Source organism: Lepidochelys kempii, chromosome 6, assembly GCF_965140285.1.
Source record: "Lepidochelys kempii isolate rLepKem1 chromosome 6, rLepKem1.hap1, whole genome shotgun sequence".
NCBI lineage: Eukaryota > Metazoa > Chordata > Testudines > Cheloniidae > Lepidochelys > Lepidochelys kempii.
Window position 1 is genome coordinate 85,559,139 of NC_136385.1, and position 23,393 is coordinate 85,582,531.

General features: G+C 39.4%; 1 protein-coding gene across 5 annotated transcripts in view; it reads left to right on the top strand.

The window, feature by feature from the left end:
• The first annotated feature begins 228 nt into the window (after positions 1-228).
• The window catches only part of NPAS3 (neuronal PAS domain protein 3), an 843,593-nt gene continuing 820,428 nt past the window's right edge, over positions 229-23,393 (top strand). For 2 of the 5 annotated variants that reach the window (XM_073348988.2, XM_073348990.2), the window contains exon 1: positions 230-565. In XM_073348988.2, the coding sequence (XP_073205089.1) occupies positions 408-565 (158 nt within the window). In that variant the 5' untranslated portion in view covers positions 230-407. Of the gene's footprint in view, positions 566-3,933; positions 4,588-23,393 lie in introns of those variants that run through there. The other 3 variants (XM_073348991.1, XM_073348992.1, XM_073348989.2) reach the window with 2 other exon arrangements.

Here is a 23,393-nt window from a genome sequence, read left to right on the forward strand (position 1 = left end):
ATTTGCTGCTCATCATTTTCACTGCACCGCTAAAGTAATTGCGCTTCCCTCTCCTCTCTCTGTCCCTACTCAGCCTGGATATTCTGGTATAACCTCAGCTTCGGTGGTATTATTAGCTACACCTTCCTTTGGCAGTGCTGACCCCCCCCCCCCAAATCCTCACACGTTATATGTTTGCAAATCGGTAAAATATCTCCCCCCTCCCTTTACCCCCCATCCTTCCCTTCCCTCCCCCAACTCCTCTCAATCTCAGCCCAGCAGCTCAGATCAAAGCGCCTTCCCTCACTCACAGTGGCCGCCGCTCACTAATGGGATTGCAGCGTGCCTGGCTCTGCTGCTGCAGCCGCCGGAGGGAGAGGAGCTGCTGTACCTCTTCGCCGAGACTCGCTGGGTGCTGAGCCGCGGGGATGATCAGGATCTTCCCGGATTTCAGCGTGCAGGTGACTGCGGCGGCGGCCGGTGGGGCGGCCGGGGGAGTGCCGGCCGGGCCAGGCATGGGGAGAGCCAGCACCGCAGCCAACGGCAACCCGCAAAACGTTCAGGGCATCACTTCCTACCAACAACGGTGAGTGCAAGTCAGAAAAGGGGATGTGTGTGAGGCTCCCTCACTTGCTTTTCTTTGTGCTTTTGTGTTTCTTTCCCTCCCTCCCCCCCGCTGTTGGTAGGTCTTTGGGTGTAAAAATTCAGGCAGTTTTAAAATGCACCGAGATGTAAACAAAATCTTCTAATGGTATCTTGAATGAGTTGGAAAGCAGCAATGGGGGGTGGCAGTGGGGGGAGTGAGTTCCCGGCATCTTAGCTTGGCTGCTGCAAAGTTTGGGATCCCGTCCGCTCTTCCCTGCTAGAAAGGAATTTCTCAATGTCAATGCCTTGTGCAAATCCCACTGTGTGGCAGCCTGGGGGATAATTGATCACGGTGTGTTGATTGATAATTTGTTTTCGACAGAGAAAGAGACAATTTTCACTTGGAGTTGCACGCTTGCAGGGCCACATTGTAGTGTTATGTCACCTGTTAGTACAGGGAAATATAGCATGAAACCCTAAGTGTACGCAGCACTGTGGAGTATTCATCTTAACTGCATTCTAATGCAAATACACGCGATTCGCAGGCAGCGCCTTTAGGAAGAGCCCTACAAAGTTGGGTTTAGGCATTAAGTCATAATGAAGTTTAAAGACCTTCCCCACTCTGCATCCCTTAATAATTCATTGATAAGTGGTCATACTATCATGGTGTTTAATTACATGACATTTCTTCCTCTTACTAAGAGTACAAAACTGCACTTTCTCTTTGATATTCTTTGCTAGTAGTAAATTAGAACAAAAATCTACTCCCCAGTAATTGACAAAAATAAGTCTAGATTGAAATCTGAACAATTTCGATTTTAAAATACAATAAAAATAGTGTAGTTCCAAACATCCGGGCTTCCAGTTTTGCATTAAATTAAATATTGGGGTAAAAATGGTGTGTAACCCCAAATATCCAACACCTCAAACTAAATATGCATATAGTGAATATTAGTATCGCAGTAAGGTTTTACCTTATATTTAAAACTTCACTGATTTGGAAACTCTTGTTTCGAACCACCAGTATTTAAATTGGTGAGATTCAGATAATCAATCATTGCCTGCTTTGTTGTTCACCAACTTTGAGTTGCCTACCACATGAGGGCAAGTTTTGGAAAACCCATGGGTGTGTTTTCCATTTGATGCCCGATGGTAGAAATTTTCTGGGTGTGACTTTTGAAGGCTTTAGTTCGTGAAAAATTAGTATAAAATTGATATTGCAGTTAGATGATCCCCAAGAACTTTCCTTGATAAGGAATGTTTGAAATGAAATATCAACCTTCTTTTGCTCAAATACACGAACCTATTATATAAAAGAACTGGAACATGACAGATATAAAGAATGGGAAAAAGTTGGGCTAGTATTTTCCTTTCATGGTTTCTGTATTATTTTTGTCACTTATAAAGTATTTAAATTCTAAGGGAAACTGACGGCCACTTTAACTAGGAAGTACAGGCAACTGTCACAATAATTTAGTCTGTGAAGTGGGGAAGTCAAGGGTCAGAAATGTCACATTGACTTTTAAATAAATGAAAGAGACCTCTGGAGGGGTTAAGCTATACAGAAATATATGGACAAGGCAGCTTGTGAAAATTTAGTACTTCAGTTCGATTTTAATAGCTGGATTTTTGTCAGTCAGTAATCAGGAAAAAGTTAGAAGAACAAGTCTTCTCTGATAAACTACCACTACCAGTAAACCAAATATTGTTGGCTAAATATATAGTCAAATACTTACAATAATGAGAATCCAGTCCAGTTTGGATGCTTTACATAATTTCATGTAGAAAAGACAATTTGCATTTTCTCCAAATGTTAGGTAACTATTAGTTTTATAGACTAAAACTATACCTTTCATTTGAATGATGTTTCAACTTGTTATACTGAAATGCTTTACAAATGTACCAAAACATTGACATCACTTTTATGCTCATTGCAAAAATCCAAGATGACACCTCTTAACTTTTCTTTTTCCTGGGGGAGGGGAGGAAAAAGGTTTGCCGGATTGACTGGCATTTTGTGCTTTTTGAACCCTCACATTCCTTGATATAAAGTTGAAAGTCTATTACAGATCCCATTTCTAATGACTGAAATAAAAATAAAAGAAATCCAAGGATCTTATGTTGAAATGTAGGATGTTTACTCTGGATAAATACAATATAGTTAATAGGTGTATGTATTGCAGAATGACAAATACAAAAAGTCCAGTAAGAAATGGGGCCCCCATCCTTGAAATACTTACCCACGTGCTTAACTTTACTATAGCGAGTAGACACGTGTGTAAACGTTTGCAGGATCGGGGCCTAGGTGAGTAGGCTGCTTTGAGAGAGAAGCTGTCTGCAGGGGCTTGCTCCCTGGGCTGCCCTGGCAGCCTGTGTCTGCTTCTGGAAGTCCTCAAACCTAATAGGTAGGTCAGTCTCGCTGGTTTCTACAGGGAGAGATTCTTCTGCTGGTGCATTTACAACGCCCTACAGCCAAACTTTCAGGTGTTTCAATAACTTCTTCACTCGCTTTCTCTTGCACAAGTCATACGTGTAGCCATCCCATTTCCCTTTCCCTTTTTAAGTTATGGAGAAGACGCTCTGTTTAAAGCCCGTTTTTAGGGGTTGATCCTGCGCCCATGGAAAGAATCTGGTTCATTTTAGGAACAGGATCAGGCCCTAAGCAGCTGAACTTGCAGGCAGCAGAAGCCCAGCCACACAGTTATTTTGGCTTTGAAAAGCCATTTACAAAAGAGACATTGTCTTTTAATATCTCTTCAACCCCACTTCTCCTGGTATGTTAAAAGAAATCTGTAAGGTATGCTCTTTTTCTCGCTCCCTTATTTCGTGATCTATTTGGTAATCTCCAGTGAACGTGAAGCATATGCTTTCCAAACCGAGCGAGTCACATTGTGTTAACATGACCAATGTTACATCCTTCAAGAAGAGAACATCTACAGCTGGAACTGTATACTAAGATGCAGGATGTGTACATACTCAAATGGGTGTGCGTACCTATATTCGCAACCCTCTCCCCATTTATCTGCGGTTTCTGTACAGAGGATATGAGCTATACACACGTGCGCACACTTCTGTGTATCTAACGCATATACTCTCTTCCAATACCGTATACATAGTAGATGCACATATGTTGCACACAACATATTGCGCACACACGCACTTCTCCATATGTAATGCACACCCGCTGTATAGAGCATATGTTGTCTCAGGGATTTCCACATACAGTGCACACATGCTCTCCCCTGTGCTATGCACACATGTGCATTCGCAGTTACACACATACCCCCCCCCCCCGTGTCTCTCAGCCCCTCTTTTCTGCTGGATCTGCTGCTTTAGAGCAGGAAAGTGTGCGAAACTGCAACTGAGTGGCGTTGTTGCGCCGGCAGCGGAGGCTCTGTCCCCTGCACAGAGAGTGAGAGCGGAGCTGGGGAAGCAGCTGGAAAATGCCCAGAAATACTTTCACAGCGGTCAAGCCCGGAGCTCCCTGAATCTTCCCTCCCCCGCTCGCCCCAGCCCCGCTCGCCCCATGGCCTGGCACCCAGCTTAATCTGGCCCGTGCTGTGTGCGTGTGTCACACCTGCCGGGCGATGCCAATGGCCGGGCTGCCCGCCGGGGCTGCGCGGCTCTCTCCCCCCGCCGCCGCCGCCGCCGCCAGCCGCCTGTCTCTGCGCTTGGCATGTCTGTGGAGCCGGCGGAGCCCGGGCTCCCTCCGCTCCTCGGCTTGTGGACGGCGGCCGCCGCAGCAGCCGTGCTAGCGAGCAACCTGCACCAGGACTGCGCCGAGGAGCGGGAGCCCGCGATGCTTCGGCCTGAGTACTTTTCCTTAGCCTGTCTGGGTAATCAGGGCCATTGCCGCCGCCGCCGCTAGACACACCACACACGCCAGCCCCGGCACGGGGGAAAAGTAAGGGAGAGAGGAAAAAACAAAACAACAAAAAAAACCCCAAACAAAACAAAAACAAACCCCAGGAAGATGGCGCCGACCAAGCCAAGCTTTCAGCAGGATCCTTCCCGGCGAGAACGGTAACACTTTCTCTTTACTGAACCTGCCGCAGCGCCGCGCGGTGCCGCCGCCGCCGCTGCCTTGGGTCTGGGTTGGCTGCCATGCCGGGGGAATGGTGGGAGGAGGCGGACTCTCTGCCGGCAGATACCCGCTCTCCCTGTCAGGTAGCACGGGGAGTTTCTCTCCTATTGCATATTGTCTGCACACACACACACACACACACACACACACACACGCGCGCGCGCTGCGAGCCTCTCCGCGGCAGCCGCCGCCAGTCTCAGAGCAGTGGCACCTCCCCAGCTCGCGGGAGCCGGTGTTTGGCAGGGCGCGTTGACGAGGGAGGGAGGGAGGGAGGGAGGGGTGTAGGTGGTGGTGGTGGGGATCCCCGGGGCGGCCCCTTTCGGGTCTCTAGTCTCCGCGAAGGAGGGGAGGGGGAGGAGGAGGAAGGGGGTGACTGGGGGTTGAGGAGCTTGCACCAGGCCCGGAACGTCTTGCTGAGGGGCCGTCCGTGCTTGTGCAGTTCAAGTGCAGCAGCTAGGCCAAAACTAGGGAAGAGCTGTTTGCTCTTCGCAGCAAGCTGCGCTTTCGGGCAAGTTTGTCCAAAGCGTTACAATGATTGCAGAATAATGTACACTGCCCCCCCTCTCAGCCCCGCCCTTGGCGGTGGAAACACATCAGGCTGTTTGGAACAGTTGATACGTATTGCACTGCGGAGTTGGTTAAAACACGCAACAGAGTTTGCATACAAAATATCTGCAAGAACTGTAAACGGATGTTATTCTTAGACTTCAGAGTGGATGGTACTTCTCCCCTTTGCTTCTAAACCACCAGTCTCGGCCCGTATACTTTTCTTTGGGATTGTGTTTGCTGTTAATTGACTGTTGCTGACGTGAATTGGCCGTAGCAGATTTGTTCTAGTAAAATGACTCTTTCTAGAAGTGATCAGTAGGAAGCAGTTGACAAGTTCATGTGATGTGACTCTGTGATTCTTATGAAAGTATTCAAAGATCCATTTCACTAAGATGTGTGTCCAACAGGAGGGCAGCCAAAGTTTTTTTTGTTTGTTTGTTTTTGTGTGCTTTCCTCAGCATTATCTGTGAGTTTGGGATGAGTGGGAGGGTGAGGAAGATGCCTGGTTAGTTGTAAAATGGAAATTAACATGTAAACAGCTTTTAAAAGTGACTGAGTCACATTGTCAGATTTATATTTTACAGTGCAAGTTGATCTGAGAAATATTTACATAAAATAAGTTGTGGTCCAACAGTTTTTATTTCACACTTTTAATTTAAAACTTGTCTTTTTTAAATGTGATGGTAAACATATCACAGTGTATGTTTTAAAAAATTAAATAGTTGCAGATTTGGTAGAAATATCAGTACTTTTCATGGTGAAGTAATTTACTGAGTATGGCAAAACCTTGGAAAACTCTGTTTTGTATTCTATATATTGTATAATTAAAGTATTTATATAGATGTGATTGATGTCAACCATTAACTGTTGCACTTCGACAATGTAGTCAAAGACATATGGAGCTGAATTTGGATATAGGTGTAATGTTCACCTCTGTTAAAAATCCAGAAATCAAAGGTCTGATTTATGTTTTGGCTTCTCTTTAGCTATACACATTCAACATTTTCTTCCAGTGGTTGCATAGGAATTTTTACTGTCTTAATAGTGTCTTTAGCAACATGCTTTTTTTCTTTTTTCTATAAAGTTCTTCATTTGCAAGGAAAACAACAATGTATAAATATCAATATGTTTTTTTCTAATATACAATTTTGCTGTCTTCTTTCTGATCCTGGTACTATATTAGTAATAAATGTATTTGCCAGGACAGCTTCAGTAATCTCTCCAGCAGAAGCATATTTGTGTGCCATTTTGGGAATTTCTCTGAGATAGGAATCTTGAAGATAGAATTAATTTCTAGGGGAAACTTCATAGCCTTTGCATGAGTGCTTTCTTTATCACCTGTCTCCATTTGGCATTCGGAGAAGGTAAATCAAAGTGCGCAATTTGTTATTCTGCTCCACTTGAGAGCTGAACTAAATAACACTTGGTCTGAAATTCTGATTGAAGTTGTAGGAGGATATACTGTATTTAATTTAATGCCCTTTAATAGCATCTTCTTGTTCAGCTCTGATGCTGTCATTTTAAAGGTTGGATCAGAGTAGTTTTACCCTGTAGGGAGTGGGAGGAGTAATCATTTCAGGGGAACAAGTAGCCTAAGCTCCTAGAACGCTAATAGCCACAAATGTGGCCTAGTGTCCAGACAGTTTTGTGCCCTGAGCTTTCGCTTGGTTATCACTGTTTACAATGCTCTGAACACTTTAAGTATAAATATTACATGTGTAAGTGGATTTGTTTTTATATGGGAAATTATATATAATCCTATGTGTTCTTTAGAAAAAGTTTTGGAGAAAATGTAATAGTGCTTCAGTAAATATACACTAACATGCATTTTCTTAAGACGTATTTAATGTTTCACTACATTCTTTCATGTAACTGATTATTTAAGCCTACTTTGTAAATCTCCTCTGAGTTGTATCTTGTAAGTGATTTGAAAAATGGCTTCTGCAATCACTATTTTCTTAGTTCTTAAATAAACTAGTTATCAAAAATTAGACCCATGAGTGTAAACAATCTATATATTAGCGGCAAAGAGTCCTGTGGCACCTTATAGACTAAGAGACGTATTGTTTGTTTGTTCATTTCCAAGTATTTAGATGGAATGTGTTAAAATACTGTAAACAACAGGATAATGGTTTGAAATGTCTTCCAAAAATGATATATGCTACCATTAAGTATTAATACTACTTGAATCATTTTAAAACTTTGTTTTACCTGTTTAGATTGTGAAATAATTATTTTTGAAGTTATGCACTTAAACTTCTTTGATTTTCTTTTAAACTCTGGTAGGTTTCAAATTATACAGTTACAGTACCAGTCTAGGATCTTTCAATTGTGTGGATATATATCCAAAATGATTAAATAGAAGTGAAATGCATATGGTATGCCAGTGCTGATTTGTAAAGCATATTGCAGTATCCCAGTGGTGTTGGTTTAAAGTAAAGAAAAAAAATCATCATTTTTGTATTTCTTTCTAGAGTATAAGCTTAAACACAACAGTGATAAATGATGATATGCATTGTCTAACACTTGCTTTTATATAAATAGCTCCAGAAGATTGCTTAAATGATAATCGAAAATATGAAATAGGGTGGCCTTCATATCACAAGGCCAAGGGTCTACAAATGGAAAAACTGAAATAATGAAAGATTTCCAAGGCAACAGACTGTCAACAAGAACAGTAATGCATGGGCATATCATAGAGCTACCAGAGAGGATATTAGATCTTATAGCTCTAGAGCCAGGAGTTATAATGACCTTTATTAAATAGAGCCCTCCCACATTACAACAATCTTTCTGATTTCTGATTTATGGATTAGCGGTCATACTACTATTCATAATTTGAAATAATATCCCACCATATTTGATTTGCTGCATTTTTCCCCACTGGAATCATGTATTATTTAGGACTTATGTGAAAGTATTGATCAACAAAAGTTATATTAGGTATTTTCAGTAACTAATGGGATTCTGAATAACAAGTTTTTGTCTGCTGCATTGTTTTTTGCATTGGTTTACAGCATAATTTTTTTCTTATTGGAAGTAATAGGCATTTAATTTGTTTTATATCAAACTAATGGTGCTATGTAGAAATACTATTTTTATACTGAATAATTATAGCATTGCTTCTTATGTCCAATAACTTGTCATTCATAATGAAAGTTACTGCATCAAAATTAGCAGTTTACTACAACACTCCGAAGTATGGATATTTTTAAGGGAACATCAGGATACACCATGAACATCAACCTCTACATTCTTCTTCTTAGGCCTTGAATTTCAGAGTGTAATGGATTGGCAGTTTCATATTGCATTTGGTTTGAAACTTGGCATACAAGTTGCTAGCCAGATGTGAAATTCACTGCAAAAAAATATGTAAAACAGTTGTTGAAAAGTGACACAGACAATTTTTATCATTCCAGCCACTTGTTTTACTAATATTCTGGCTAAAAGGTATCTTTATTTTTAAAAATAATTTGTTTCATAAATCTTTTTTGGATAGCGGTTTATTTATGGGGGGGATGTGTGCTGAGATTTTTGAATATCTGAAATTGAGCATGCTGACTAACTGTAGTAATTTTCATAACATTTCGGGTTTGATCCTGCTCCCATTGACTTAGTGGCTGCAGGATTGAGCCCCAGTACAGAATGTAGGTGAATTTCATGTTATATGCATTAAATAAGTGATTTTTGGGGTTCAGTGTAACTGAACTGATCCTGAAAGTGGAACTAATGTGACCAATTCTTACATGTGCAAGTAGGCCCATTGGGGTAATTTCCTGTTAAAGTCAATAGAACTACTGCTTACAGGTGGAAGAGTTACTCATGTGAGGTGAGGTTTCAGAATCTGGCCTATAGTGGCTTCAGAAGTAATTACATTGAAACTTGGCACACAATTTGCTAGCATGGAATTAGTTTTTAAACTAAGATACATTTTTGAATGTATTTAGCCAAGACATTTCTTTCTCAGTGCTGCTTTTTTTAAAACTTGGAAATTAGTCCATTGCTGCCAAAGTGTTTTTGACATTTGGAAGAAATGTTTTGAAATGGCATTAATAAATCTATTTTTCATAATAGATGGTATCTTTCTGTATAATATATACAAGACTACTGCATGTTATCTTTGCCATACGAAGTCCTAATAGTGTCAGTGAGGTGCTTGTACTGTTGGTTTTAACTGAACTTCACATAATAAGAATAATTTGTTATAATATTGCATATGAAGATGCAGCATAGTAGGAATAAAATGTTTGCTGGTGTGTCTTACATGACTAGAGCATTGTTCTGTGACCAGCTTGAGCTGTAGTTTCGCAATACACCAAGTCCCAGTGAAATGAATAGGACTCTTGTGCCATTGATTTCAAAGGACTTTAAGTAATAAAAATATTCATTAATATTGTATAGTGTAGTGGAACATTACGTAGCAAAATATGGTGTGGTAAGAACAGGATTATGTTTGCAACAGTGTCTTTGAAGAGCTATATTCTGTCTTTGGAAGTGTACATTCAAATTATATCTTCATTGAAAATAAAGAAAAACCAAAGGAAAGAAAATACTATAGAAAGCCAAAAGGAAAAATATATTTTTTACATTTAATACTGTAGGCCTGATTTTTTCCCACTGAGGGTAATGGTAAAACTATCATGGCCTTGATTAAGGTAAGGATTGGGCTGTGCATCTGTGTACCATCAACTACAAAAGAACAAGGAAATTCTGAAATAAAAATGGAGTAGTCCTCTGTCAAAAGGGCTTCCAAGAAAATAGCAAGTCTATCTGGTGGGCTTAAATATTGAAACTTATGTAGTTTCTGATCCTGTATTCCTTACACAGGCAAAATTCAAAATCACATTGAAGGACAGGTGATCTCACATAACTTCATATGAGGACAAATTGGTAATAATTAAATGACTCATTAAAAGAATAGGCTCGACCCTTGAGTTGAGAGAGCTCCTTTTCGTGGTGGACGTTTTCATTTTCAGTGCTGAATTTTTCTTATTTTTGCATGTTGAAATTACACTCTTAGAGTTTGTGCTGTCTTCTCTCTGCTCTGGGAACGCCTGTTGATGTCACATTACAACCAAGCAACACTTAATAATACTTAGTGTTTTTGTGAAGATTTTCATCTGTAGAGCTCAGAGGGGTTTAAAAGGGGCATATGCATTTTTATGTCCATTTTACAGATGGATAAACGAAGGCATATAAAAATCATGAGAACTGGCAGAGCTCATACAGCAATGCTAGAACTGGGAATAAAATCCAGGGCTCTTGACTCAAACTCTGGTTCCCTATCCCTGAACCACACTGCCTCCTTAGAGAGCTTGGGGCTTTTTACTCCTTATACAGGGAAAATTCTCATTGAGAGAAAGTGCTTTGATGGAACAGCTGATTTTATTTTTTATTATGGAAATCAACATCATATCTGTTAATTTCATTTATAGTGCTGGTTCAACACTATGTTAAGCAATTAAAGTGAAAGAGTATTGTTTCATTAAAGTCAGGGATCATAGGTTTACATTGATATATAAAAAAAATCTGTGTTCAGGATACAGTCTGAATAGTATGCATATACATAATCTACAATTAAATCCCTTGGGTTGGAATTTTCCAAGGAGCTGAAGAGACTTGGGCACCCAACACCCATTCAGTTGCAATGGAGTTGAGTGCCTACACACCTTAGGCTCATTTGAAAATCCCAGTTTGGAAGTTTTGCCTGCCTGAGGAATATGGAATTGGGTTCATTAAATGTTGTTTGGCTATAATGTTTTTAAACTTAATTGTACAGAATAATACTGTTTTTGGGTTGTCATTTTGGATTAAATTAGAAAAGGGCATATTTGGCTTGTGATAATGCTCACACATATTGTACATTTTATATAAACTGGGTGGGGAGTTGCTTTGTTGTCTTGCTTATATATCACCTTGGAGAGATGGAAGCACTTGCTAATTTAAAATTTAGTTCATTTGAGCACTAGATTTAGATGTGCATGATGTCCCCAGAATTGTCCTTTTTAGATTGCAGTCCATTTAGCAAAACAATAATTTGTAAAGTTTTGGAAGGACTGGCTATCTCTGTTTAGGGGAGAATAGAGGCTGAGTACATTACAGTGAGGAAAAAAACCTCTTGTAGGTAGGCAGATTCTGTAGGGCAAGGTTGAGGTCAGGAGAAAGGGCTGAATGACTGAGTCTTTAAAGTGCTGTCTTTGGGATAAAAAAAAAGGACTTGTTGCCATTGCTGTTTATCCGTTAGCCTTCATAACTGCAAAAAGTGTTCATATTTGTCAGAGTATCATTGGATATAGAATTGGTACACTTGCTTCAACACTTGTTCCATTGACAAGAGGTTCTGGAAAAAATAAAAAAATAAAAACAGAATGCTGTTTTTATTCGTAGGTAACTAGTAAAAAGTACTGAAGAGAAACAGATGCTTAGGGCAGCCTTATTAATTCATTGTTTTTGAGTCACTACTCCGATTTACTATAAAACTTGTATTTCTTCTGAAAAATAAAAAGTACAGTAATTTTTTCAATGGCTGAATGAGCTAGATAAATGGTACTCAAGTATCAGTGTTTGAAGGATCCAAATATTTTACTAAAGTATCTTAATTAATTGGATGTTCACTTTAATAGTTAGGTTTCCTGTTTAGAGGCAGTGTTCTGTAAGGAGAGCATACATTTGATATGTAAATTATGTATAGTGTTGAAGAGGACCAATTTTATTAAAGTTGTATTTTTACTAAACAACTGTTTCTTGTTAAAAAAACAAAAATAAACTGAATTTGACAGAAAGTACATATCTCAAATGAGACTAATTGTGGAAAAGGTATAACAGTGCTTGGATCTTTTAAACATAAATTTGGTTCCCTTTTTGCAGTGACATTGACTTTGCTCTTAATTTTTTTTTTGTTAACAAAACCTAATTTCCTCTTCTACAGAGTTGTAGTTTGCAAACCCTTATTCCATGCATTCTAGCACCAATTCGCTCAAAGTGTAATTTTATGTTTTTGCACCACTTCTCAAGACTGGGGCTTCAGTGAAAAGGATAGAGTAAACACTAAATCCAAAATAGAAGAGTGACTTGACATACTGATTATATACCTTTTGGGATTCTTTTTATAACATACAGTATTTAGGTTATTTCTACTCTCCCACATCTTTCCAAGAAATCATGGATGGATATTGCCTTTTTACTTGTTTAATTATTTTGTAATATTACTGGAAAAAGTATTTCAGTTCCTACTCAGGACTTAACTTTTTGTGTGGAGGTTGTCATATATATATATTTTCTTCCATGCAAATAGGAAGAAAACAATCTTTATGGGGAAAAGCGGCTAATGATTGGGAAAATATGTTCTCCTTTCCAAGCAAAATGGAGCATTGGACAGTTAGTACTCTTCTATATTTGCTATGATACTTATAATGGGGAAGACTTTTCATTTAATTCTACAGTGATGTATACAGTTATAGTGTACTGTAGGCACATATATCTATTACATACACTATATATGTATAGTTGCTTGAAAGGAAATAATGTTATATGGTTGTCTTCAGCATGCTGTAAATGTCTTATTTTAGATAAAGTTAAATTTAAATGCACTGGGATGGTGACTTTTTTAACTAATGCTGTGAGGGAAAAGTAGGCTCATAATTTTTAGCACATTTTTATTGTTCTGTGTAAATGTAATTTGTTAATCCTGTGAAATTTGTCATAGATAAATTTGCTTGGATTATCTTGTCACCACCGTATCTGCATTCTTTTGTTCATTGCTTATTCATAATTTAACAGTCTGGCAGTGAGCCTTTTTGGGATGCTCACAAAAGATATATGACCTCTACCAGCTGCTCCTATAACCTGCAGAATGCACAGCAAGACATTAGAAACGTGAGGATTCCTCTACTGATTAAAGTGCTCTTCATTTAAACAGTCTGTTCATAAGAATCTCAGGAATCTCTGTGAATAGCAGTTTTGATTTTTCTTTCCTTGCAAAATTAGTTCTAACCGTTTTTTTCCACAGTAAAAAGAAACGTAATATTAAATCCTAATTTGGTGTTTTGTTTTCCAGATGGACTAAAGGAAATTAAATCTTTCATTAGTATTATATATAAATTTACATTTATATGTATTTCCTGTAATTTCACTATATGAAAAAATAGTGCCTTTTTAAATAATTTAAGTATACATCTTCCCACTCAGATTTTTTTGACATATATTATTATCAGGTACTGATTTACAGAAGAGATGGCGATTTAACCCTGCTTTAGCCTAAGCACTTTGCAGACTATACTATGTAAATACTCAATATTATACAGTACACAGAAGACATTACATAGAATGTTACTTGAAGTAACAACATTTTAGTTTTTAATTATTCTCATGTCTTAGTTTAGGATATTTTTTTCCCCAATTTTTATTTTACTTATCTGCACATCAGCTTGTGAGTAATGGCTAGTTTTTACCTCCCCTTTTGTGCTGGCATATGATTATATTTCAAAATAATTCATCACTAATCCATGCAGTATTGGTTCATCTCCATCACTCTGTTTTGTGATTAGACCCTGAGGCCTGTAAGAACAGTCTGCTGCATAGTTTTCTATCCTGATTTTCTTTGACTGCAACCCTTATTTTAAATAGTTCTGTAGTCACTGCACTCCTCTGCCAGTCACTTTATATTCCTCAGAATGTATCGATTTCAAGATATTAATATTTATTTGAGGATATTTTTCAAGGAGTTGTGAAAAATATTTCTGTTTCCCACTGCAGTGGAGTCTTTATACATGGGTTTATAGGTCTCGGTTCAGTTTGTCTGATGGTGTAAAACTGTTGCTTTCAGTTCTTCGTTCCTTGTTGAGAGATTGATTTTTTGGTTGTACATATTTATATAGTAAGGTGAATCAGGAAGCAGAGTGTCTTCAAATGAAATACCATGTCTGTAAGAAACAGGTCATAGCAGCATAGTAATTAAAGAGATGACATGTTTCACAAAATATTTTAATCAGTACTGGTGTAAAATAAAGCACTTTGAGGAACATATAGGGCCTGACCCTGCTACATTTTACTCAAGTGATCAGTCCTGTTGAAGTCAGTGTTGTGGAGTTGAGCCCCTATGGTATAGTATAATCATAACATACATTGATAAGTTTGAATGTAATATTTCCAGATTATGAAGCAAATCCATCATTTTATTTCACATCAAATACTTCCAATTTTAAGAAAGGTCATCTAAAAGATTTTTTTAAAGACTTTGTTTCAGCATCGAGTAGTCCTGTGTTCCTTTTAATAATTACTTTCATCTCATTGTAGCCGTGTGTTTGAAAGTGTAGGTCAATAAGGATGATCGCATTCAGAATTTCATGATCTGTGTAGTGGAACAAATTGAAAGCAAAGCCTGTATCAATCACTGTGAAGGGAGGGTTAATTGTTACTGCTTCTCAAGCCTCTGGACAGATAAACCAGTAATGAAATACTTATTGCTCTGATATGTGAATGCTAAGGGATGAAACAATGGAAACAGAATCAGTCTTCAAAGATAACCTAAAAAAAAGAAGGTGGGGGAGGGGGAAAAGAAAAAAGAATAAGCTTGACTAAAGTAAAAGACTCTATATGCTCTGTATTAACTTTTTAAAAAGTGATATTGTTTTCATCTACTACAGCCTTCTAGGAATGATTTAATACAACAGTTTTTTTCTAAAGCCAAAACAAAATATGAATCTGAAAGATGATGTTAGGCTAACAATTTACATAAAGTCTGGACCTAAGGTAAATGTTAAGTTTCTGTGCCTTAAGTGTTTTCTTTTTTTCTTTGTTTTTCATTTCTGATACTTTAAATGATTTTTTTCTTATTTAAAAGCACAGCTGTATTTACTAAATCCAGGGTGTTTTGTTTTCTTGTGAAGGCATTTTAAAGCTTTTTGTGTACAACCAACCAGGATACTAAAGGAGTGTTTAAAGATAGAAACAAAATAAAAACGAGTGCTGCAAACAAATTATGATATTATGGTAAATATTTAACTATTTCTAGAATGTGAACTTAGCATTTTAAACATCGGTTAGTTACTTATATGTTGAAATATATGCAAAAATATTTAGCCAAATTGAAGTCTTAGGCCCATGACAATCATCTCAACACAGTGGGTAGTTCTGAAAATTAATGAGAATGATAATACTGTAAAGACTGTTCCAGAGTTTGCCCAAATTCATTATCTAAGACTCTTGTTAAGAACATCTCAAAGAATTTTAACCAGGAAATTATATTAATGGTTCAAAAGCATTTTTCAAAACACTGATTTATAAAAGTATAATGGAATTATATATGCAAGAGTTATAGTTAGAAACACAAATAACACAGCAGTAGGACATTATGAGGGTATATTTTCCAGTAGCTAGAGTACTTGGCTTGATTTCATCCATAGGTGTCAACTTTCTTTATTGATTTATATTTTGGGGATGGGAGAGAGAATGAAAAAGGGAAGGAAACCTACAAAAAATTATTTCTAACGTCTTGTTAGCAACTTAATGAGGCCTGTGGCTGTAGAAGATTTAAATAAAGTTGTAAGTTTAAAATTTTAGTTCTGATGTAAACATCTTTTAGACAGTCAAAAAGCACTTTTAGGAGAGAGGGTGATGAGACCCACATCTTCAGATTTCTCTTCAGAATGTTAAGAATTTCCTGTTGCCTCTTTCCTGATGGGATCGATGCAGCTGCATATCATATGGAATGAAAGAGGAATCGAGTGCCTTTCTTTGTTTTATGGAAGTCCCTGTGTTTAAGAAAATGTATATGTTGATTTTGAGAATTTTTTTTAATACAACAGTGATATTAATTATCTACATGAGATATTCCCACTGGGAATTTTGATAGTTAAATTATGTAGTTCCAAGTGACACAAAGTTTGAGCAAAAATACTCTAATGTATATTCGCTATTAGTTAAAAGGCAATGTTTTCTCTATGCAGCAAAATATGATAGAATACTTAAGTCAACAGTTGTATGTATTGGAAGATGAATTCATTATTCTCATTTGCTTTTTCATAAATCATTGCATTACAATAGTAACCGGTATATATGATAGAGTGTGTATAAATCACCAGTGAGTAGATACCTATATAAAATATAAAATTACTACTTGATATAATTGCTAGTTAGAAAACCAAAACAATGTATAGATTTCCTTATCACTTTGAATTCTATTCTGTCCATGTCACAATGTCCATGCTTTAATTTTAGTGGGAGAGATGAATACAAAATAAATAAGGAAAGACTCCAAATATGCCTTTATTTAAATGAAGATATAATTTGGGTCCAGATTTTCCCCTCCCATGGATATAAGCAAAAGGGAATATGGAGAAAGTTAGGGAATTCTGAGAGGTTAACCTAATGAAATTTCCAAGTAATCTCCCTCTCAGAAGATAGAAGATTTTGTAGAGATAGGGAACATGGCCACCCAATCCTACCCAGCTGATCCTGGGAATCTGCAGGAAAAGGGAGCCCCAGTTCCATAGAAGCAAGAAGTTGGTTACTCTTCCACTGGCATTATTGCTCTTGCAGGAGTCTTTAGTTGAGACTTTGCAAGGTTGTGAAGTAGCAGCTGATCAGGGTTCCAGTGAGATTTACTCCTGCTTCAGTCAGCTTATGCTTATGATCAGAGAACTATATGTTTTCCATTGGTTGTGTAATATGGATTGAAAATCATGCAGCAAGATAATATGCAAAGGCAAATATGAGAAGGCCAAGCACAGAGAAAAACTGTCGTTTGGTATCATACCATCCTGCTTTATAGTTAAAACAGCTGCAATTTACAACACAAATATAAACTGAATTGCAGCATAGTGCATTGAAAAGGCACTGTGGCTATTTGAAAAGGGGGAGAAGCAGAGAGATAAATGCTGTATGTTGTATAATCCCAGAGGAAAGTGGCATAACTGGTGGCAGGACTTCCTGTGCCAATTAATGATGCCCAAGGCTACAGTAATTTACACAAAGTGACCTGTGTACCTCAGTTCACTTATGAACATTTCTGGACATTCAAGATACCTACATGAACCATCTGCCACTATTTTCCTGTGCATGTGGTTAATTTGGTATGCCAAGGGGCTGAAAAAGGTGACCTGCAGAGGTGCAGTTGGGTTCCTTCCTCCACCTTCAGTAGAGCTTCAGGTTGAAGAGCATTCTTCAGCTGCTTCCATGGCAGGCCGTCAGCAAAAATAGCCTTAATGTGGAACAAGACAGGGGACATAAAAAGTATTGAGCTATTTTGCATGGGGATCTGAGAAGATTAAGTGCCACAGCTTAGTACAGTGCTTTTTGGTGTACCTTTTGCCTCATGTTGAATCCCTCTGTTCTGAGATGTGTAAGAAAGAGCTGGATTATAGCTTGTTGTTATCTATATTGTGATAATGCTCCGTGGCCCCATTCAGGATTGGGGAACCCAAGTGCAAGGCAGAGTACAAGCTCTAGAAAGACAGAGTTCCTGCCTTGAAGAGCTTACAACCATTATACCGCTATAGAGTAGAGTATTTAAAACGTCTTTTTAACAGGTTGATTAATTTTATTTGAAATGGATATTTTGAAGTCTGTGTTTTCACCATCAAATAAGATACATTTTAAACATCTTAAATTTAACAAAGATACAATGTTTCTATATAATTTTTCTTGGTGAAACCTCATTGATATAAAACTAATTTCAATGATGTTTTGAACCTATCAATGAAAGTAGTAACGTATATTAGATTTTAAACTGAAATACTATTATGGTAAGCCAAATATTTTGTAAACAAAACAATGGTAAATATACATACATTTGTTGCAGGAAGTTTACTGAATGAACAGAAGAATTCTGGGAATATCTTGCACCTAGAGGCAACACTGGATAGAAAGAGGTTAACAGCATAAATATGATTGAAAGACAGAAGCTTCAGGCACTAATTGCTGAAATGTTTTTGTGCGCTTTACATTTGCAGTAGAAGAATTTTCTGTGATGAGAAGTAGAACAAAAATGAATAAAATCTCTAGTTTTTAGATTCACGACTCTTCAAAATCAATACGTGCCAATTTCACAGCCGTAGTCGGAACTGTCATTAGTGAGCCTAGTTTAGAAAAAGGAGCAGTATCAGAGGGTTGTATCTTGTTGAGTGCTCAGTGAGTCAGGAACATTGCGTTATAAACAAATAGTGGTCAACACAACTAATTTACAATGGGCAAAAAATGAAAAAGGGTCCAGCCATGCACTGTTGAACTCTGTTGGAATTTTGTCATTGATTTAAAAGGAAACAGGATCTGACTCTGAGTATAGATATTTCTTTTGTCACATGTACTGTAACATTAATCCTTGTATTGTCCCTATGTATATGGCACATAGTATGAAGGAGTTAGCAACTTCTCATGCAAGTGTAACTTCCATTAATGGCAGTGATAGGCAGCATGTGTATAAATGGAACACTGGAACTTATAGGATTAAGAATGCAATTTATGTATTACAAGTGTTTGTGCCAAATTCTGCTCTGTGACATCAGTGGAATTACTCCAGATTTATGTAGGTGTAAATGAGGGTAGAATTTGACCCACTTCGTAGATTTTTGTAGCCTGAAACAAGCCCTTCTGCGGTGGTTGGTTTAGGGCACAGAACTTCTTTGTGTGGAATGGAGATTGGTTGCGGAACACTATCGCTTGCAAGGCTGGCAAGCATTCCTGATTAAGTATTTTTTTCCAGCAGCCCCTGAATCAGGAGGAGAGGCAGGATTGAGATTTGTAGGACAGAAATCCCAGGAGATGAAACTGTCCCTTGGTTTGATCAGATCTCCTAGAGACCCACAAGGAGGAACTAGGCTGGGTATTTGGCAAAATGATCTGGTAATGTTAGTTTCTGCACCATGGGTCTGAGTGAGATGAGTGCAATTCAAAAGACGGAGGGAGCTCTCTTGGGAGATGGTGTGAATGGATCCTAAATTACCCCATCTGTGGAGGGGAAGGAAAATGAACAATTTGTTGCCAGGTTTGAATGCGTATTGTGTGCTCAGCGGCAAGAGGAACAGACTATTTATTTAACATCCCTGATGGTAGGTAAGGCATTGGTGCCTGTCCATGCTATGAACAAGGACTTGGTGAATAATTATGCAGAAGTGAAAACAGCTCTCCAGTAGAATAGAGAGAGAGCATATTAGCAAGGGTTCCTGGCATCTGAGCAACACCGGGCAAACAACAACCATAGCTGACTGATTTGGTAAGTCTTTGTTTGTGGCCAGACCAGAAGACGAGGGATGAGAGCCTCAATATGGTGATCTAATAATTGGTTTCTGGCCGTATTAGGACGGAATCCAATTTTAGATACAAGAGTAGGAACAAAAATCTAGGGCAGATGTGTTGAATCTGGTTCTTTCTAGATATTGGGCGCATCACAGGTACTAGGACTGTAGGGTGAGACAGAAAGCTATCAGTCGATGAGCACCTTAGTCCAATTGTCTTCTCGAGTTAGGATATATCAGAAGATTACTGATACAGAGTTCAGTTTTATATCCAATATCATGCAACAACTATATTGAGAAATAAGGTGTTGTATTTGTTCCTCTTATACTAGGAAAAAACCTGATTATAGAGAGAGTTCCAAATGATGGTGCCAATATGGAGATGTACTTGTGCTCAGGTATCATGTAAACATGGTAGGAATAAATGTTGTGAAAGTTTGAATGGGAGAATGAAACCCATCCTAGAAAATCCACCACCAGGAGCCAAGAAACAAGTACTGTTCTTTTTTTGAGATTATGGAAGCTTTATTGTATATTTTCCAACAATTCTTTAAGAATTAATAAAATAGAACAAACAAAATAATGGCTGGATGGATGATTGTAAACAGGACCTTACAGATATTAAAAAGGTGTGTCTATGACTGTTTTGCACTTCAAAGCCTGGATTTTTCAACTAGATTTATGGCTTGAGTAGATGCCTGGGGAGTTGGCTTGGGAGCAACAAGAAAAGGAAGGAAGATGATACCTGGTGGTCTGTAGCGGCAGATAGCTTTTTCTGAGGGACACCAGATATGCCATTTCTGAGAGAATGCTCAGCTATCAGATGGCAACACAGAGCCTCACATGTTATTTATGAGGGAGTGTAAAGCTTCAGACTCACCCCTGCGCCGCCTCCTGCTGGTAGTCATTAGGAATTAGCTCGGCCAGCCCCAGAGTGCCCTCTGCAGGCCGATGATCCGCCTTACGGCCGGCCCCCGGGTCCCTCCTCAAGGACCCGGTGCCCCTTTCTCTGGGGTCCTGTCCCCCTGGCAGTACCCCCACACTCTCAGGTGCTGGGTCTCCTCATCCAGGGGAACCCTCACCCTCTAACCCCACCTCACCTCAGTTTGGGCTACTGCCAGTCCCCACTTAGCCCCTTATATCAGGGGCAGACTGCAGTGTATATGCCACTCATCACAGGCAAGGGGGTTTTGGACCTGCTGCCTCCGCCTACCCATGGGCTGCCCCTCTGCAACCCAGCACCTATTCGGCCTGTATTCAGGCCTGCAGCCTGAGGCTTTCCAGGCCAGAGCTCCCAGCTACTCTGGCCCTTCCCCAGCCCTGCTCCAATCTAGGTGTCCTGCTCAGCACCTTGCAGCCAGGCCCTTCTCTCTCTACAGGCAGAGGGAGACTGACTGGGCTCCTGGCTCACAGCCTCTTATAGGGGCCAGCTGGACCTGATTGAGTTAGCCACAGCTGCGGCTGCTCCCTTAATCTGGCTGGGCTTTTCCCCACAGCTCCAGCCCTCTCCCTGGGCTGGCTTCAGCCCTGTCAGGGCCAGAACGGGTAACCACCCTGCCTTACAGAAACATTTTTTCTTGAAATGGAGCATGAAGGATTACAGTGGCTGCAGAACATGAAAGATTACAACGTCATATAACTAGGTGGTACCTTACACTGCAGCCATATGATTTCACTATTTAACATAAAGCAGGGCATAAAAATATGCTGACGTTTTTGTCCCTGTTTCTGTCCTTAAAGAAGGAGGTGTGTGAGTGTTGGGTGAGAGAAGGAATAAATGTACAGGGCAAGATTCCTTATCTAATCAGGAAAGGGTCATGACGAAGAATAAGTCAATGCTTAATCATGAGCTGGACTTCTCCATTTGTGTCCTGTTAGACCCCCAAACTGGATCTCTGAGGTAGGGGTAGGTCAGAATTCCCTTTTCCCCAGCTGAGATTGATCGGCTTCGTGCAGGGGGAAGATCAGGAAGTACTCCCTGAAAATGTACTTCTCTAATCTGATGGGTGGACTCAGAGCAGGGTAGCTCCGTGGCACAGAGGAAAGGACTGCATGCCACTTGAGGTTAACTAAGCCATTCTGATATTTAAGTTGGGGTGGAGTGGAGGGAGGCAAAAGATTAGCACTTTTTATGGCAAAGCTTGTTGATAAAAGTGTGGAGTTCAGTGTCCACAAGGTATAAACTATTCTGCCTCCCAGAGCAGTTAAGTGAAGCCAGCACAGAGGATGAGGCAACAGGTTGAGAGTGATGCTTGGAGGCAGAACCAGAGCAGGCAGAGTCCCTGCGGGATTCAGCTTCATGGACTGCTTGCTGGTCTCCAACAAGTGATATATTGACAGTCTAGGGATGTTGCTTTTTGTTTTGAGAGCTAGTGTATCTCTTAGTCATGTTTTGTGTCTTATGGTAGAATAAATACTTTGGTTTTAATAAAAACCCTTCCATCAGTGGCCTCTTTTATTTTACCACTTCTATATTGGTAGAGGCATCTCGACACTCAGCTGCAGTCATGCCATAGACCCAGTCCCTTACTTGGAAAAGAAACATTTTGTGCAATAAAACAGTGTTTCCCAGACTTGGGACACCTCTTGTGCAGGGAAAGCCCTGCCGGGCCCGGCCGGTTTGTTTACCTGCTATGTCCGCAGGTTCGGCCAGTCGCAGTTCCCACTGGCTGCAGTTCACTGTGCCCGGCCAATGGGGGCTGCGGGAAGTGGCAACGCAGTGCTATTTTTGTTGTATTTGTGGAAATTCAAAAAAATAGCCTAAAATAAATGGAGTAGCATTTGATAGCTGAATGAATAATAATTGTGAGAGACAAGGTGGTTGATGTAATATCTTTTATTTTATTGGACCAACTTCTTGTTGGTGAGAGAGACAAGCTTTCAAGTCACACTGAGTTTTTCGTCAGGTCTGGGAAAGGTACTCGAATGTCACAGCTAAATGCAAGTTGGAATAGATTGTTTAGCATACGTAGTTCAGCATATATTTTAAGGGACCATTCAAGACAAAAAGTGAGTGCTGGTGTGTTACACGTTGCTGTAATAAGCCGTACATACAGTGTTCCTGTTCAGTCCATGATTTTTAATGTCTAGTAGAGATTTTAGTATCTAGAATTCTTCCACTGTCCCCGCCTCAAAGAACTCTTTCATGACAATGACGACACCATTCACAATTACCACATCCCCACTGACAGTCATAAGAAAATAGAATCATCTGACTGGCCACCAGAAAGTGGATGAAACCACTCTTGATCATTACACTGATTGCTTCAAGAAGAAAATTGACTGCAAAATCCTTAACAAACATCACATCCACGGTAATCTGTCCACCACTAAGAGGACAGTTGTACAGGCCCTGAAATCTAACCACCATATAGTGATCAAACCAGCAGACAAAGGGGGCTACGTTGTAGTCCTCAACCATAATGACCATGTTCATGAGGCCAACCAACAACTTTCTGACACCTCATACTGTAAAGAACTCACAAAGACCCCACACCAGAGTTTATCCAGGAATTTAAGGATATCAGGAAATCCTTCTCAAAACAACTCAAAGAGAAACTCTAGAAACTCACCCCCCCAGAACCCACCAAAGGGATCTGCAGGCTTTCCGAGATACCCAAACAAGGGAACCCAGTCAGACCCATCATATCTGGCCGTGGAACTATAACCGAAGGAATATTGGGATTCATAGAATCCATCTTGCACCCACTCACCACGTAAAGGGCCAGTTTCCTACAGGACACAACTGACTTCCTCCATGAACTTGATTAATAACCTCGCTCACAACACCATCCTCACCATCATGGATGTCAGTTCCCTGTGCACCAACATCCTTCACAATGGCAGCATAGCTGCCTGCCTCAAATATTTACAAGACAACAGACAACCATCTGCTATCCACCCTATACACATCGCCAAATTCATCTATTCCATCCCCACCTGTAACAATTTTACATTCAGCATCA